The 17,016-nt window shown below is 50.4% G+C and overlaps 1 protein-coding gene across 3 annotated transcripts in view; it reads left to right on the forward strand.

Moving 5' to 3' along the window:
- The window catches only part of LOC105702992 (protein dead ringer), a 158,625-nt gene that overhangs the window by 103,883 nt on the left and 37,726 nt on the right, over positions 1–17,016 (forward strand). For all 3 annotated transcript variants that reach the window (XM_012431025.2, XM_012431026.2, XM_012431027.2), the window contains exon 4: positions 9,146–9,218. In XM_012431025.2, coding sequence (XP_012286448.1) covers positions 9,146–9,218 — 73 coding nt within the window. The remainder of the gene's footprint in view (positions 1–9,145; positions 9,219–17,016) is intronic.

The raw sequence follows: 17,016 nt of genomic DNA on the forward strand, positions 1-17,016 counted from the left end.
AATTTCTCGAAGTCTACCCCTAAACCGACGAGCTCAATCACCCTAACGAGAATTTCGGCGGGTTCGGCAGCTTCGATTGACCCCCCCGAGGCGAAAAGTGTGTCGAACCCTCGAGGACAGGCTCGTTCGTTTCTCGCGGGCGGTATGCCCGCGCTGCATCCTCGGACCACGGGTGCATCCGCGGACGACTCGAGGTCCGATCGCAACGGCGGACCGACTCTTCCCTTTCGGCCCATCCGTCCCTTCATTATTTATGCCTTGATTTATTATAATCGAAGCTCAGCCCATTTGATCCGCACCGACGTCCAGGGCCCGCGAGAACGTCGCCTCCCGGCCCCTCCGCGATCGTAAGGCCGGGGCCGAATGCCACTTAGAAGTCGTATTTTATGTCGGGCCACGGCCCGCGTTAATCGATCGCAACGCCTTTTAAGCCGCGTCATTTTATCTCCCGCTGTCCGAGCTAACCTAGCCCAACCTAAATTAACCCGGGACTACCGTTGCGCGGCCGCCCCGACGACAGCGAGCCGATTATCGGGCCCGGCTATCGCGCTATCACCGACGGAATTGGATCGGCTACCGAGTAGCTCCGCTCCCTATCCGCGCCTCCCTAAATCTCGGCCCTGCTACCGAACTCCGAGGTGTCCTCCAGCCACCTGCTCGACGACTTCGGGATCGAGTCGTCTCTTTCGTTCAGGGCCGAAAGCCGCTTCTTACGGCTGTGGTCGAACGACTTTCTTGAAATTGGGCCGAGAAAACAATCAAAACTCCTGATAGAAACGATCGTGCAACCCTGGATCGCTTTAACCGACGAAAACCAAATAATTGATCAAAAATGCGCAAGTCTTGTTTCACGCGTGTAGAAGGAAATCATTCGGCATTGGACATACGATTGGGAAGTTCGTGAGATCGCATATAGTAGCGTCCAACAGACGGGCGATGGATGCATGACCGTGCTTGCCGGATGAATCGAACCTAGTGCAGATATTGAACAATGAAATGTAATAAAGATCAGAGACGTATGAAAACTTCCGCAGCATTCGGATGTACGATGCCGGGCGGTCTTGTTTATAGCACGCACGAATCGAAGCTAAGATTTGATAATCTACAATCTGGGATTCATGAATGCATAGGACTTACACGAGTCATCATGCGACTCTGCGGAAATTAGGTTAAGAGGGAAAAATGTATTGTTCGCGTTTGACTGGGAGAAATTGCGGGATTTGCCCGAAACGAGAGACCGCGACGTTACGGGGTTTGAAATTGGCGGGCATCGCGAGGGTCGGCAAAGCGTCGCGCGACTTCGCGGAATCCGAATCGGTTTCGGGGCGGTACGAGGACCGATCGGCGACCATCGCGTCGGTTCCAGCTCGAGTTCCAGCTTCGGCTCCAGTTCCAGTTCCGAGTAAGGCGCGGCGATCGCGCAATGCTCGGCCGAAAGGGACGGAAAGGGTTCCTGAGTAAACCGAGGCGTTTGCGGGCATTTAAAAAGTTTATGGATGCGCAGGCCGCCCACCGAGAGCGAGCCCGGTCGGGGCCTTGGCGGAGCCTTAACGGGGCCGGGCCCGACCAGGGTCCGACCGGGACCCTCGAAGAAAGAGCCCACTTCCCGGCCACCGAGAGGATCGCGCGTCGACTCGGCCGCGAGAGAATCAGTCCCCGGAGATTATTAGGCGGCCGACATAAAACGCGTTTAGGTGCGATTTAATATTTCCAGCTACGGACATAAAGCCGAGTCTATCGGGACTCCGACTGGGGATGGGAACTCGGTTTTCTCTATTTCTTTCGGAGACCGACACCTGGCGACATTGGCCTCGCTCCTTGGGGCCCCAAGAAGTTTCTCGGATTTCCAGGTCGACCCTGTCGATCCATCCGACGCGCTTCTTCGTCGGATTCTTGGCTCGACCTAGATCTCTCTCCGGACGACCGTCTCCGCTAATAAAATTCGCTTTACCAATTTTTTTTTTATACCAATCTTTGCCCGTCCTAACGCGGAGCGAAACGCACCTCCGGATGTGGATTTTCGGGCCGAGGCGCGCCTTTGTTCGAGAGCAAGTTATTTCGCGATGCATCCCTTCCGCGTCGTAACTTTCCTTCGATGTTGGCCAAGCACGAGGATGAGATCTTATCGACGGAACGAAACTCGGCTGTATTGTTCCTCGCCGTTCTCGGGCGGGCCAAATTCACTGGGATGAGACCGAACGTCCATTTTTACGGGCCGCGCGAGGTTCCGATGAGCTGCCGCGAGAGATCGGCAACTCCTTCGAAAAAGCACTGACCGACATTGCCGATAACTTTATTGGCAATATTTTACTCGGAGAAAAAAACACTAAAAATCAACCGTTGGGCAGCTTCGAGTCCCTCCGTCCTGGACTTCGTTTGATGAAGTGCGGGTTTCGCGTGACTCGACTGGACCAGATCTTGAATGAACCCGCGGGGGAGAGTGGGAAAGACTCGGAAAGCTTCCACCGAGGCGATGAGAAGACGAGGAAGCTTGGGATCTTCGAGGCTCCGAAGCGTCGAAGTCGCACAAAGGGCCGAGAGACTGGACCCGGGTGGAGGACCTCATCGGATTAGAGCTAGGGTTTATCTGCTTCCGCGGGGCGATATCGACGGGAGAAAGATCCGATCTGATTTCGTCCCAATAATGGAAGTTCCGAATCGTTCCTCGGCCCTTTCCCCGCCACCGAGCGTTTCCTCTGAGCGGCTGGCCGTTCGTTACATGCCACGTTAGGTCCCCGCCTTGCGCTCATCGAAGAGCCACTCCATTTTCCCCGAAGGACAATCTCCGGCTGGCTGTAATTATTGCCATCCCTCGATCCACCGGCGATCGTTATGCCGGAATAACAATTTCACCGAGAAGCCAACCGGAGACCTCTCGAGCACCAGTTCCTCGATTGAAGGTTATTAAACGACCAGAACCGGAGGGGGCTCGTCGACGCCCCAAGCCTTGACGTTTCCTTCCACTTCGAGAAGATTGCCAAAATTCGAGGGGAAATGTCGGATTTGCCCGAAGATCTGCCCTCGGAGGTCCATGGGAGGATTCCCAAAATTATTATTATTTAGAGTTTTCTCTAATTCGCCCCTTCGCTTTGAAGACGCAAAAAGGAGACGGCGAGGTGAAGCTCTGGAGGCAGAGAATGTTTGAGATAAATTTCAAAGGTTCTTGTCAGGCTCTCGTTTTCTAGGTTATCATCGATCCGAGGAAAGGGGGTGTTTATTTAGGAAGGGTAAAACAAGACGCGAAGCCGATATAGTGACGGGTTCCCCATGGAGCGTACCTATGGAGATTTCGTAGGAACGCCCGGCCCTGTACGCCATTCGTGTCGTAATAATTATAATTGCGCCGACCATCTTTAATGTCCGGCAGCGGGTAATGGTAGCGGCCGTAATGGCCGCTCGTATAACGCTCGCGATCTTGATATCCCTCCGCATTGCCCCGGTTTCTCGAAAGGAAAATGACTCGCACTCGAGTGCGAGTGATTTCCCTAAGCGTAAGCTCCGCCTCGAGTCTGTCCGCTTTGTATACAAGAACCGCATGTCTCTGTACTGCAAATGCCGAGACCAGGGACGCACCCCTACGTTCGATTTTATATCATCACCCCTTAGTATAATTCCGACTCGATTTCTCTTAAAAGCCTGAACGTTTAAAAAATTTAAATTTCGTATTTATTCGTTAAGATACGTATGTTTGACATAAATGTAGGGCACGAACGACTTCAATTTAGGACGTTTAGAGACCGTTATACTTAATCAGGGCTCGATAAGGGGAAAGTACCCTCCAACGTGATAATTCCCGGTTTTGGCCCAGATCTTTTGGCAGCGATACATCTCCAATTCGACAAACCACGATTCCCCTATGGGGAATTCACCCCCTCGGATCTCCGCGTCCTCGCGTCGATAAGGCGCCGCGTCGAGTGGCCGGCGTAATTCTCCGGCGGGTTCTTCACCCCTCTATCTGGGTTTGCTAATCTGCGGTGGAAACTCCGGCGCGCTTGCTCTACCGGGAGTCGGTTCCGTTCGCTGGAGACGCGCCCTTAAAACTTTACGGCCGGAAGTTGACCTCCCCGCGCACCCAGGGCCTTTCCGTGCGGTCATCCGCATATGCAACCGTGGCGTATACCCCCGTGCATACGACCAATTACATAATTAAGGTAATAAGTAAACGTACATCGGCCGGTCCCACATGCACGCGTTTTACGCCGCGGCTTAACCGCACGGAAATTTCGCTTTATTATTGCAAGCCGCGGCCGGCACGTCGGAGTCAACGTAACGGGCACTAGGCACCGAAGGCACCGTGCAAGTAGTTCTGCTTCAAGCGATTGTAGTTCGTATGCACTGCGCGATCGTGTGCAAACAGAAGGCATGCCGAGGCTACGATGGGTGGCGCGTACCCACACGTACACCCTGCCAGTGTAAAGAGCGCCGTATCTACTCGCTGCAGCGCGCGAGGTCGCGTGCAGCTACCCCATTCTCGAATCCTGCGCTACTTTCCGCGCCTCGGCTGATAGTAGTTATCACGGCGGACTGTGGACATCGAAGAAAACACCATAGAAATTGCTCCTCTTGCGGTATAGTATATCGGTGTACTCGATAAGCGTTCACGTCGTACGCTGACGGATAGAACACCTTCCCTGCAGACGTGGTGTCGCCAACGCATGACGGGAAGGAATTCATATCCCTCAGGGTACCGATCAGAGTAGGGTAAGAGTGACCAAAACCCCCTGCCTTCCTTCTATTTGACTGTGCACAAAATGATAATAAGGATCCACCAGCTGTAGCAGGCCGTGTGCACCTAATCTCGAATTTCGGATCATTATATCGTTCCCTAAACCATCGAAATTGTTGCCCCTCCTCAGCCGTAGTATCGTAAATCGGTGTAAACCAGGAATTCCTGTAAATACATGTGTTCCAAGTCCTCTTTGCCTTGTACGCGTTAACAAATCCACTAGTTTCGGTTCACTCGGCCGTGTAGGAAAGTCGGTATCTACTGACTGCAGCGCGCGAGGTCGTGGACAGGTATTCTCGAATTTCGACCCATTGTTGTGTTTTAGCTCGTAATCTCCGTTGCGGCCGGTGGACATCGAAGAAGGCACCGTAGAAATCGTTTCCCCTTCGCAACCGTAGGTCCGTACATCTGTATGCCCCCTAGACCTTCACGTATATGCCGATTACTCTCGACTGTGTAGGAGTGACCGTAGCCCCTAGCTTCGGTTCGGTTGGCGGTGTAGGAGGCACCGTATCTACTCGTCGCAACGCGCGAGGTCGTATGCGTGGAGCCGTAGCTGGCCGCTGCAGCGCGCGAGGCCCGACCACCGCAGTAATTTCCTAGCGATACCACGCGAGTTAAACGTCCCCCTATCGACGCTCGTTATCGGCCGGAGGTGCCGGCGTATCTCAATCTCTGGCACCGAGCGGAGAAAAAGTTGCGCATCGATAATTATTGCTCGTAAAACTAGCAAGGTGTACCGAGTGGGGGGGATCCGCCGAGCCCCCTTAAGTGTATTACTCCGCCGAGAGGATTGGGGGGAATCGGGGGCGATACCATTTAGTGAGGGGGGCTGCCTCGTATAGGTCGTTCCGGGGAATGCTATTTGTCACCAGGAAGGGCCAACGCGTCGATCGCTGTAGCAGGGACTCGCCGATACGTAGAGTCGAAGAATTCGATCGACGACGTGGCGCGAGATATCGATCACCCCTTGGGAGTGCGTTAAAGGGAGGTGACGCGGAGGGGAACTAGTTTGAAACGTTTCATATTCTTCGAGGAAAAGTGGTTGTAAAATGTTCCCTTCGAATCCTCGCGATGAGAAAAATGATGGTCTTGAACGTTGGGGTCAAAAGGGGTGGACCCGGGGCAAGGAGTGCTGGATCGAAGGGGTCAGCGGTGCCCAGAATTATGATTCGCGGTCCATCACTCGAGCCGAAGGGCGGAGCCAAGGCGTAAGCATCTTCAAGAAGAAATTCCGTTAATCGTCTTTATACGGTTCGCCCTTGCCCCTGGTTCCTTCGGTTCCTTCGGTCCCTCTGGTCCCCTTGGTCTCCCTGGTCCCCCCGTGTGGTCGTCGCCGGGCCGCTTAACGGTAGATCAATCAATACGTGTGCCGGTTAAAACCCTTCTTCCCCCCGGCTGGTGCATCCCCTAACCGCTTCCTCCTCATTTAAGCCCTAGCCCTTGCTCGTTCCCTAACGAGCTCATCTCTCGCGAGAACAAGAACGGAACAAAAAGGGGGCACTTACACTGGAACCGATGCGCCTCTCACACGCTTCAGAAAATGGTACAAAATGGCGCATAAGAAGTTCCGTCGCGGCTCCGCAGCTCGAGGGGTGGAAAGATCGCGGGAAGGCGTTGCCGCAAAAACCCAACTGGATATGAACGAATGTACGAACGCCACGCCGGGACCATTTCTCGGATCCTCGTTCGTCTGATTTACTCGACTTGGAACACCATGGTAAACTTGGAGGAAGTCGTTAGATCTCCCGGAGGATGTACCATTTACTCCTCTTCCGATTTTCTCTCTTATAACATAAACTAAAACTCTCTGGGGAGCAAAAAAATTCCAGACGAGTAGGAAATTCTTAAATGGGGGAACAACATTAAATGGACGTCGCAACTGCGTCCGGTTCAGCCGTAACGCGCAAATTTCCACCCGAGGAGGATAGAATCGTTCATCAACCCAAATGGCCCTTGTCGGTATTTCGGACCCTCGAAGGTGGCGGACTCCCCTGCCGAGCGATCCTTCCCCCCTGTCGGAGCCCTGCTCTAATTAATCGACAGTATCGTTAAACGAGTAGCCCGAGTCGATTATCTCGCGTTGGGATTCGATTCGGTAGGAGGTCCCTGATTCCATCGATTTCAATTTGACATGTGAGTTCGTTAGGACCTTCGTTTGGGTCCGAGTCCCTTCACGAGCCGTTCATCCAACATGGACGCACACGGGAAAGGCAAATATAACGGGCGGGGCCGAACAATACGGTGATATAACATTAGGGCCGCGCGCAATTCTCATTGACATGCACAGCGTTTCCGGCTGATAGTCGAGGAAAAATGCGTAGATAACGCCGGTAGAGTTAACCCTAGCACCTACCGATAGCAAAAATAGGGAACCGTCGCACGGCAAGTGTATAACGCGATTTAATGGCGAACTTCCGAGTCCCCGCATTCCCTGATTTGTTGGAGACGTCGTTACCTTTGCCTATGCGTGGTTCTGCATTGAAACGAGCAATCTTTCGGGCTAAATAGCCGAGAAAAGGTTCGCAGATATCGTCGGTAGGGTTAATCCTAGATATATTGACAACAAAAATTATGGTACGTGCGTGCAACGTGACGCAATGGCGGATGTCGGAGCCCCCGCGTGCCCTGCACTGCCGGAGACTTCAATGCCCGCGTCCGCGGGTTGAAGGATTTTCAAGGCGATCTTGCTCCCCAGAATTAGAAAATTCGTCAGAAATGTTAAAAATTTACTTGAATACCCTTTTTCATCATATTCTTGATCTTTTATCTCCGAGAATGCGTTTACAAAAAGCGCCTCTTCTGGCCGAAACCATCCCTACACGCAAGCGTAGATACAGCTCCCGGGAGTACCTCCTTAGGGCGGCGTTTACACCGCACTCTGGGCGACTGTAAACTTCTTGCATATTCGAAAACACGTGACGCGTTTCTGCTGCATTCCGCATGCATCCGCGACCGATGGAATACCTACAACAAAGCAAGCGGAGCACTATACGGTAACCGAGAGCGAAGTAAAACGCGATTCGCGGAGCATCGTCATTATCATCCCGCAGACCCTGCTCGGCTGGGTTTCTTTTCCCCGATAGATCACCATCCGAACCAGTCCAAGGAGCACGGAGAAGGACGAACCGGAGGCAAAGAAGGAGTGGACTTTTTCCTGCTCCCTGGTTCTCCTTCTCAACCTGGATGCGGCCGATCGGCAGTCCCATATCGCATCCCATGGCGCAAAACACGCGCGGAAACAAATATTACAATTTCCTTGAAATTTTCTATCCAATAATTCCTTCTTCTATTGAAATCCGGAAAATGAGGGTTCCCCTCTTGAGAACGACTCGCTCAACGAGGAAGACGCGAAAATCGGCCGGAGACCGACCGAAGACAACCGGAGCGGCCAAAGTGGACTGCAACCGATAAATTAGGGTCGCACCTATAAATTCATTAATTATTCATACTCGCCGAAAGGAAGGGGAGTCCCGTGGGCACCGAGTGCGCGAATCGTGATCCAACGAGCCGATGAAATTTATCGCGGATCCGGGGCGAGTGGAGGCTGCCGATGTGTGGAGGTCGAGGATACGACCGCGGAGGTTGAATGGGTGCCGCTGGGGCGGTGGAGGTTCAAGGGACTCCGGGGTGGAACGGAGCTCGTATTATAAAAGCAATTAGAGAGTCTCAAATTAGATATAGCGCATCGTACATAACAAATATGATAATACGCGCCTCGCTAGCCCGAAGGGGTTTGGGTTTCGCTCGGGCCCCAGGAGAGGGGACGGGCCCCTTTCGGGTTATGAGGTGGGTTAAACGGAATCATTAATAATCGGAGCTAACTAATCTGTCTGTCGCTATGAGCATACTCGTTTCACTCCTGTTTTTATTATCGGCCGCGCGTGTGTATATGAACAAGAACGTTTTCGTTTCCTCCGGACCTGGAGGCCAAGCGTTAGCCAGGAGCGTCGCGATCCCTTTAAGTAAACAGAATGATTCTGGAAGGATTGCTTTCCGAAGAAATCGCATTTCATAGAGTTTGGTTATTGAAGGAATCGCGTTAGACGGGATGGTTCCCGGAGATCGAGTTCTAATGTCGCATGCTGGAGGGATCACGTCCTGAAGGAATCGGATTCTTAGGGGACCGTGTCCTGAAGAAATCGCGTCTTCCACTAATCCCTTCCCAAAGGAACAGGAACGGGCGAAGAGGGTGCGCGACATCCCTCAAATTTTTTGCCATTTGTTTAGATTTTTTTTGTAAGTGATCATTTATATTTTGCAAGGCACTTAACACTTACAAACTACTCTCGTTACCAATCGACTTCAGTCAATGACTCTCCAAGACACCGATTGCATAATCGTTCTTCGATTAACCCTCTCAAACTCCTCTGTCTCGAACCACGAGGATCCTAATTGTCGATTCTACCTTGATTGCAGTTGTACGAGATCAGCGATGATCCGAAGCGAAGGGAGTTCCTGGACGATCTCTTCAGCTACATGCAGAAACGCGGTAAGTATGAAAACCTGACCACGTCGTTTCTTACAAGGGCACTAGGTTGCAAGAAGCAGATATTAACTTTGCTATCGCGTTTCCTTACGTGAAACGACATTTCCTGTCACATACTCCAAAATTTGATTCGCGTGGTATTCCATTATTAATTATGCCCACGTACGAGCAAGGGGGGACGATGCCAATTAATATACGTTCAATTGAAATGCTGAAGTACCAGAACGGTACATTTTCACGAGAAAGATACAGTTTGAAAGAACTCAACCTTCCTCTTTTTGCAACCTTTCTAGAGATACGTATTATTGCAGACCCTGCAATGTATGTAACGTAAGCTTAGAGCTTCCATTTCGTAAGGTAGTATTAACGTAATGTAAAAATGGCATCTAAGAGGTCAATCGTTCGTGAAATTATTTCCAGAACTAGCTGTACCGAATCGTTTAAAACTTTACACCATAAATATGAAGGCAATAAGGAAGCCACAAAATTTCATATTCTACGAAAAAAAAAATTTGCTGAAAATACCTGTAACCGAATTTTGTTTAAATTGAAATTTCATGGGTATCAAGGACCTTCTTTCCAGCTTCCACGTTTACGTTGAAAAAGTTTTAAACGATTCGGTACACCCAGTTCGGAGAAATGTTTCGCGAACGAGGTGTCTTTGACGCCAGTTTCGTATCACCTTAAGGATACGAAAACTGTCCAATCGGACACTTTTTCCGGCGAGGGACTCCGAGGCTTTCACTCGAAAAAACAGGGGAAGGAAAAGACGAGGTAATAATAGAAGACAAGGGTGGCCGCGAGATAAGTCGAGCACCGCGGCCGCTATGTACTCTTCTCGGAGGGTCTCCGAACGCGCCTCTAAATATCTACACGCGTATCTTAATTTCTTACACGGCATCGCGTGCGAGCGACTCGACTAACGAGTGCGCTCCCGTTGGTTCTTTCACGCGCCGACGCGAGCGCACACGCCGTCCATTCTTCTGCCCGAACCGACACCGCGAGCGTCCGCCATTAGCCGCCTGGCAGTGACACCTAAATCTACCCTCTCTGTCAGTCGCGTATGCTTTCGGGTCCTCACTCTAAATATAATAACAAAACAGATGTACCTAAAATCGCAAACGGTTATCGAATTTTACGATTTATTGTGTAGTACCATAACCTTATTTTAATGATTTAAGGGGAGTGAAAGTGGCGTCGAAGAGGTTTCGTTTATAAAACTTTTCTCCCAACTCGGTTTACCGAATAGTTTGAAACTTTACAACATGAACAGGGAGACTATAAGGAAGGTCCTGAAACTCATGAAATTTCAATTCTTTTCACATTTGTTTATAGGTATTTTAAAAGTAGTTTATAAAAAAATGAAGTTTCACGAGTTTCAGGACCTACCTTAGGGTCTCCGTATTCACGTTTTAAAGTATGAAACGATTTGAAACACCCAGTTCGTAGAAAAGTTTTATGAACGATTGAGCTTTCGGATGCCACTTTCACATCCTCTTAACACATTCGCGACCGCTGACGTGAATTCACGTCATTCTAAACTCTATTCCTGATTGCCGCTGACGTGAATCACGTCCATAACGATACACGATACAAGTTTGCGGGAACCAGTTTCAGAATTTAATTATTTTCGCCGGTACTCAGTATTGGAAACGGAAAAAAAATTGCCGGTCGCGAATGTGTTAAGTCATTCGGATTTTCGTAGGAGTCGGTTTCGGGCTCTTGGGCAATCGTCGCGACGTCTCGAGGACGTCCAGCGAACGTTTCGCGTGGAAACGGCCGAACGCGATAAAAGGCGTCATCGGGAGTAGCGGTCGTTACGCACGTGCGAGCGTTCGCCCGCATTTTCGTTTCCTGTGCACGTGGATTCCGCGGCGGGTGACTCGCGCGCGACTAAAAGGTTTCTACGAGCGTTCTCGCACCGGGTCCCAGGTGAGGCGGAGGCGCTGGATGACCGCCTTGAATCGCGTTCCCACGCCGGAACGGAACGATCGGTAAAGTGCATTAAGAACGATGCATCGGGCGACAAGAGGAGCGCATGTCGTTACGACCGGAACGCGGGTGACGGAACGCTCGAAAAGCGAGTCGTCCAACGCGCGCGTCGATTAACGTCTAATGATAATTTCCACAAGAAAAGGATATACAATGGTAAATATATAAGATGTAAAGTAGTCGTTTGTTATCCTCATTCTATGTTACGCTCAATGATAACCGACAAAGATTTTATACAAATTAGTCATTTCCCAAGTTTTCATCCTTCCGGGACGAAGGCTTGAATTTCCAGAAAATTGGAAGTACGTGTCACTAACCCTGAAGACACTGTCGTTAAAACGACGCGGGAAGAAACATTTACTGGGAAAAGAAATTTTCACGGAAGTTCGTAGGGACAAAAATAAGTCTAACCTATATTTCAAATCCAGCGTTAAGTATCCACTCAAGGACGGTTGATTAACTCTTCGGTAACCCTTGGTTAAGTATTTTAACTACAACGTCGATACAGCCTATTCTTGGTCTCGCTCGATCTATCCCGATTGAAGAAACTAGTTTTTTAATTAAGGGAAACGCCTATGGTGGGTATCTAGAGGAGAACAAATGCTCGATATTAATACCGGTAAGTTCTGTTCTCGGTACTCTCTCTATCTCGGGTAGTCCTCCTTAATTATCTCGTTCCTCCGAAAAGTCGAGGCCCTTATTTTCCCCGAGGTCGAAGCCATGCAGAAACTTGGTCCCATCACGGTCTAAATAAAAATCCGGCATGAATCGCTCCGGAGCGTTCGAGTTATACGGTTAATTAGATCTCCGCCGGGCGGATTTCTAAGGAGAGGATGATTAACGGCCTCGACTTGTCTCGGGCCGGGATTTCACGGTCCAGAGAGTCTGCCGCGTCCGCTCGCACGTGCTCGCGGCTCCTTCGCCGCGCGACGAATTAATCCGGGAGATTCGGTTCGATCTCCGCGGCCGAGGGGCACCGGAAACGTCGCTCTCTAATTATAAACATGGCGACTCGTCCATCAATCAACCGGCGAGAGATGCGTCGGGAGGACCTCCTCTGCCCTCGCGGGCTGTCGCTCCGCGGGCCAACCTCGGGTCCGAGACGAGATTCTATTATTGTTCCTACCTCCCCGGCAATAGCGCGTCAAGGGGAATCGAATCGACCCGCTTCTCTTCGTCGCTTCTCTTCGCGGCTTCTCTTCTCGGCGGCCATCTTGCCTCGAAGAGAATCCGCGGGAGCTGCTTTCCTCCACCACGTGAAATTTTTATTACCCTGTCGGGTTAAAGTGAATTCAACAAGAATGGGCAATGGGGACAGTGGTTATGCTCCTTCGGGCAGGAATTACGAGTCTTTGTTGATTACTTTTTATTACGTTTGTCAAGGAAATAGGAAATTAATTAGAAATCGGTGATCTTTACGGAGGAGCAAGACAGGAACGTCGCGTCCAATTTATTCGATATTATCCGAGTCAAATAATAATTTTTGAAGTAACGAAATATTTCGTCGGTACTATTCGAAGAAATATTTCTCATGGTTCAATGAAGATTTTTTTTTTTGAATGCAGATTCCAAACATTGCTTTTAACTGTCCTGTAGAAAGGTAATCTCGATCTTGCTTCCGCTCCGTTACCGGTTACCTAAACTTTTGCGATAAATTTCGGCTTGTCAAGGAAATATATCTCCGTCCTTTAATTTCTTTAATGGTATCGACGGAACCGAGGGATATTTTTCCGAATTTCCGAATTACCGGATGCAATCGGGGGTACATTCGCCGCCGGTTGTTTCAGCAGCGCCGGAGCTTCCGCTACGCCGTTTTACGGCTCGGCCGCGGCGAGTAATTCGGCGGCTAGCACGCGAATCGCCGGCCGAGCCGAGTCGCTCCGCCGGCGGAAAAGTATTTCCATAGCGCAACAAAAGAGGCGACGTGATTTGCCGGCGCGCTCGCGCCCCGGCTGACTTTTCTTATTACCCCGTAATGTGCACAGGGAGCACGTACACGGTGCTAGCGGTCCGTTTTCCTTCTCGCCCGCTGGCCCCTGCCGGGCCTAACTAGCGGCCGGCACGGCACCAAAGACTCGCAACCGAGGAGTCTAACGCCGACTTCATTTACCAACGACTCGCGCCCGGCACGCTCCTAACCTTGCCTCGCCATCTGCCAATCTGGACGAAGTCGACGAGCCGAGACCCCGAGTGGCCTCGCGCGATAAGGGCGGGACCTCCTCCTCTGATAACGAGGCACCCCGTCCGCGACGACGACTCAACCTCAGGGAACAGCGAGAAAGCTAGTGCAGGGTGGCTTTCATCCACTAGATTTGAGAGAATACTAGAGGGTGTCATTGTTTACGGAAAATGCAACTTTACATAGAGAGTGCAAATTTCAGATTGCCAAAGTTTCCGTCAAGTCGTGTTCCCTTGCGCGGTGAGGGAGGACCTCCTCCCCTGATAACGAGGCACCTCGTCTGTGACAACGACGCAAACTCAAGGAACAGCGAAAAAGCTGGGCGGTGTGGTTTTCATCCAGCAGATTTGAAAGAATATTGAGGGTATTTTTGTTTACGAAAGACGGATGTTTAGATAGAAAGTGCTACTTTTAGGTTGCCTATCATATCGAGTAGTGTTGTTTGATATCGGGAAAACCTACTGGCGTGATAACGAGGCTCCCCGTTCGCGACCATGACCCAACTACAGATAGCAGCGCGAATGCTTGGAAGGTGTATTTTCCAATCAGCAGATTTGAGAGAAGATTTAAGGATACTTTTGGTTATGGATCTATAATCTTCCATTTTTAAAGAAATGGAAGCACGCCTCGTCGCTCGAGACTTCGAGTTTCTTAATGGACTTAAGGTGAAGTGAACCACGTCGAGGAACTTGATCGACGTCGATAAAGAATATTTTTCTAAATACCTACGTATTTGATCGAAGGTTCGATCAACGTCTTCAGATGCACGGGAGAAGAGGGTGTCGTGCAGTGGACAGCGTACAATTTCGATTTTTATAATTCGGGATTTGAATGTATAACTTTACGACGGACTAAGTGGCGACAAGGGTCCAGAAGGTGTAGTAGCGAAGGTACCTCGCACGATACCGCGTCCAGATACGGTATAGTGGAGGTGATTAGCCGGTAATCCGCGTGTCTTCGTTATCCCGGCGCGTCCCGGGACGTCCCGAGACGTCCCGGCCACCCGAGGGGCCCTCGATGCGTCGCGTTACCTGCGCGCGGGCGGCCAAGAGCGCCGTGGTTACACCTTTATTATCTAATAAATATTAAAATTAATATTTTTATACTCCTACCGAGAATCGCCCTCGGACCGAGCGAGCGACGGCTATAAAGCCGTTCCGGCCGAACGAAATCGCCTCACCGCAGAGCCGGGAAGGGCCGTCCTCTCCCGAGGTCATTCGGCTGCCATTTTACTTTTATTCGAGCAGATCCCCGAAGTTTATGATCCACGGAGATTAGGCGGCCGCCTCGGTAAGACCTACAAAGTTCCATCGGGTATCGAAAGGGGTCCATTGTCGGAAGGACGTCGCCCTCCCACCGGCGATAAATGCCCGTCTCGACGGAGGGATATACTTCGACTGGGCAAAAAGTCAGCGCTAAATCAAGTCGCTCCTCGAAAGAGACCTGGAAACGGAGGGAACGGGCGCAACAAAATCGCCGAAAGCTCTCGGGACTCGAAAGTCCCTGCCAAGGAGTCAAATTCCGACGCGAAAAGAGGAAAGAAAAAGGGACGTGGTCGTTACACCCCGGCCGGAGGACACCTTTCTCGCTTAACGGGTCACCCATGGACGGAGAAATTAGGAAAGACAACGAAATTCGAAAAGCCAACAAAGAGCCCGCGTCGGACGAGGCGAAGCAGACGACGGCCGTAATTAGCAAGGTCGATATCGGCGACTCGAAACCTCGACACCTTTTCAATTTCGAACCTAATTGCTCGTTTACCTGGAAGGACCGATGTTTCTTGATTTCTAATCGACAAATCCTAATTACGCCGTTAACGGGGGCCAGTTGACGGTTTCTTTGGCTGGGAACGGAATATTCCTCAAGGAAAGGTACTGCAAAGGCGGTACTTGATACGATGAACGCATACTCTCTAAGAGTAATTTGGGTATCATTCGAGTACCGATCAGATTCGCGTCGACAAATGTGGTATTTCGTAGTTGTCGTTGCTTCTCGATGTCGAAAACGACATTTTGTCAAGCCGTGGGAGTGGATCGCACACGATGGATCCGCGGAAAACCATCGTGGTAGTCGAATCGATGAACGCATACCCTCTAAGATTAATTTGGATATAATTCGAGTACCGATCAGATTCGCGTTGACAAATGTGGTATTTCGTAGTTGTCGTTGCTTCTCGATGTCGAAAACGACATTTTGTCAGGCCGTGGGAGTGGGCCGCACGCGGCGGATCCGCGGAAAACCGTCGCGGTAGTCGAATGAATCGATGAACGCATACTCTCTAAGATTAATTTGGGTATAATTCTAGTACCGATCAGATTCGCGTCGACAAATGTGATATTTCGTAGTTGTCGTTGCTTCTCTATGTCGAAAACGACATTTTGTCAGGCCGTGGGAGTGGACCGCACGCGGCGGATCCGCGGAAAACCGTCGCGGTAGTCGAATGAATCAACGCGCGGCCCGACCAACGACGGGGGAGATTTAAACCGCGGCGTAATAGAAACGGACGCTAAATTCTCCGTGAATTATGGCGCGGACGGCCTATGATGTAACGCGGCCATAAAGTATCCCCGATGGTGCGGTCGGCGAGACGAGACGATCCCTGAGGATTCCCGCGTTGGCCGCCGAGTGCGTGCCTCGAGAACCTCGGCGCTTTTCGTCGTTGGTGCCAGAGAGTCGGTCCGATCAGCAGTCGAAGACGAAAGAATTGCTCCAAACGCTCGATTCGTAAAAAGATACCCTAGCGAACATGAGTACTTTCCCTATAAACACGGAGTCAACGGTGTATAATGAGTACGCATTCGTGTCTTCCACTGTACGCGCAAAGAAAACGAAGTAGCGATTTTCTTTACTTAACACTAGAACTACCGGCAGATTTTTTTTTGTATAGGATGGGCCATTTGAAACCAGTCATTTTGACTGGCCTTGGTAGTTCTAGTGTTAATCTCCCGAAGAACTTTGGTTTCTAGAACACCAATGCGAGACGATTAGCCTAATGATTCCATTTTGATGAAAAAGCAAACGGAGAGACGATATCGCGAATTTCTTTCTCGTCGTTGCGAAATAGCCGATTCGGTTAGGAAATGTAGACGAAAGAATTTCCATCTGCAAGGAGGTGGTAGATGGAAGAATGTAACTCGTGAGTCGCTTTACATATCCGTTCTCTCAAAGAACTGCTATTGCTAGGAGATGAATACGAGACAATTAACTTATCGTCCTATTTTGGAGAAAAGCAATCGAAGAATCGAATTCGCAAACGGACATTCGTGGCCTCTTCCAGAGAACTCGTCTCGCCAGACGACGATCGCAAAGAAATCGCCTCGAACCCTATTAATCGTTGTTGCATAATGCTTTCGTGACACGGTCCAGTTAATAATTCACCGCTGCCTTGGGGGGATTAACTTCGAAGCCGTTATATTTTCTTTTTACATTGAGCATAATTAACGAATAAAAGATTAATTCGAAGCCGACCTTTTTGCCTCCTCCGCCGATCTTTACTCCTGCGCACCCCATTGACGGGATCGTAAGGAACAAGGAAAAACAGGCCCTTCAATTTCCAAAAAATCGCAAGAACGCGCAAGGACTTTGTCGTTAGGTACATCGCCGATTTCGCGATTCTGGAAAACCGTTGTT

This window comes from Orussus abietinus, unplaced genomic scaffold (assembly GCF_000612105.2).
Source record: "Orussus abietinus isolate OABI.00-Male unplaced genomic scaffold, Oabi_2.0 scaffold141, whole genome shotgun sequence".
In the NCBI taxonomy this organism is placed as follows: Eukaryota; Metazoa; Arthropoda; class Insecta; order Hymenoptera; family Orussidae; genus Orussus; species Orussus abietinus.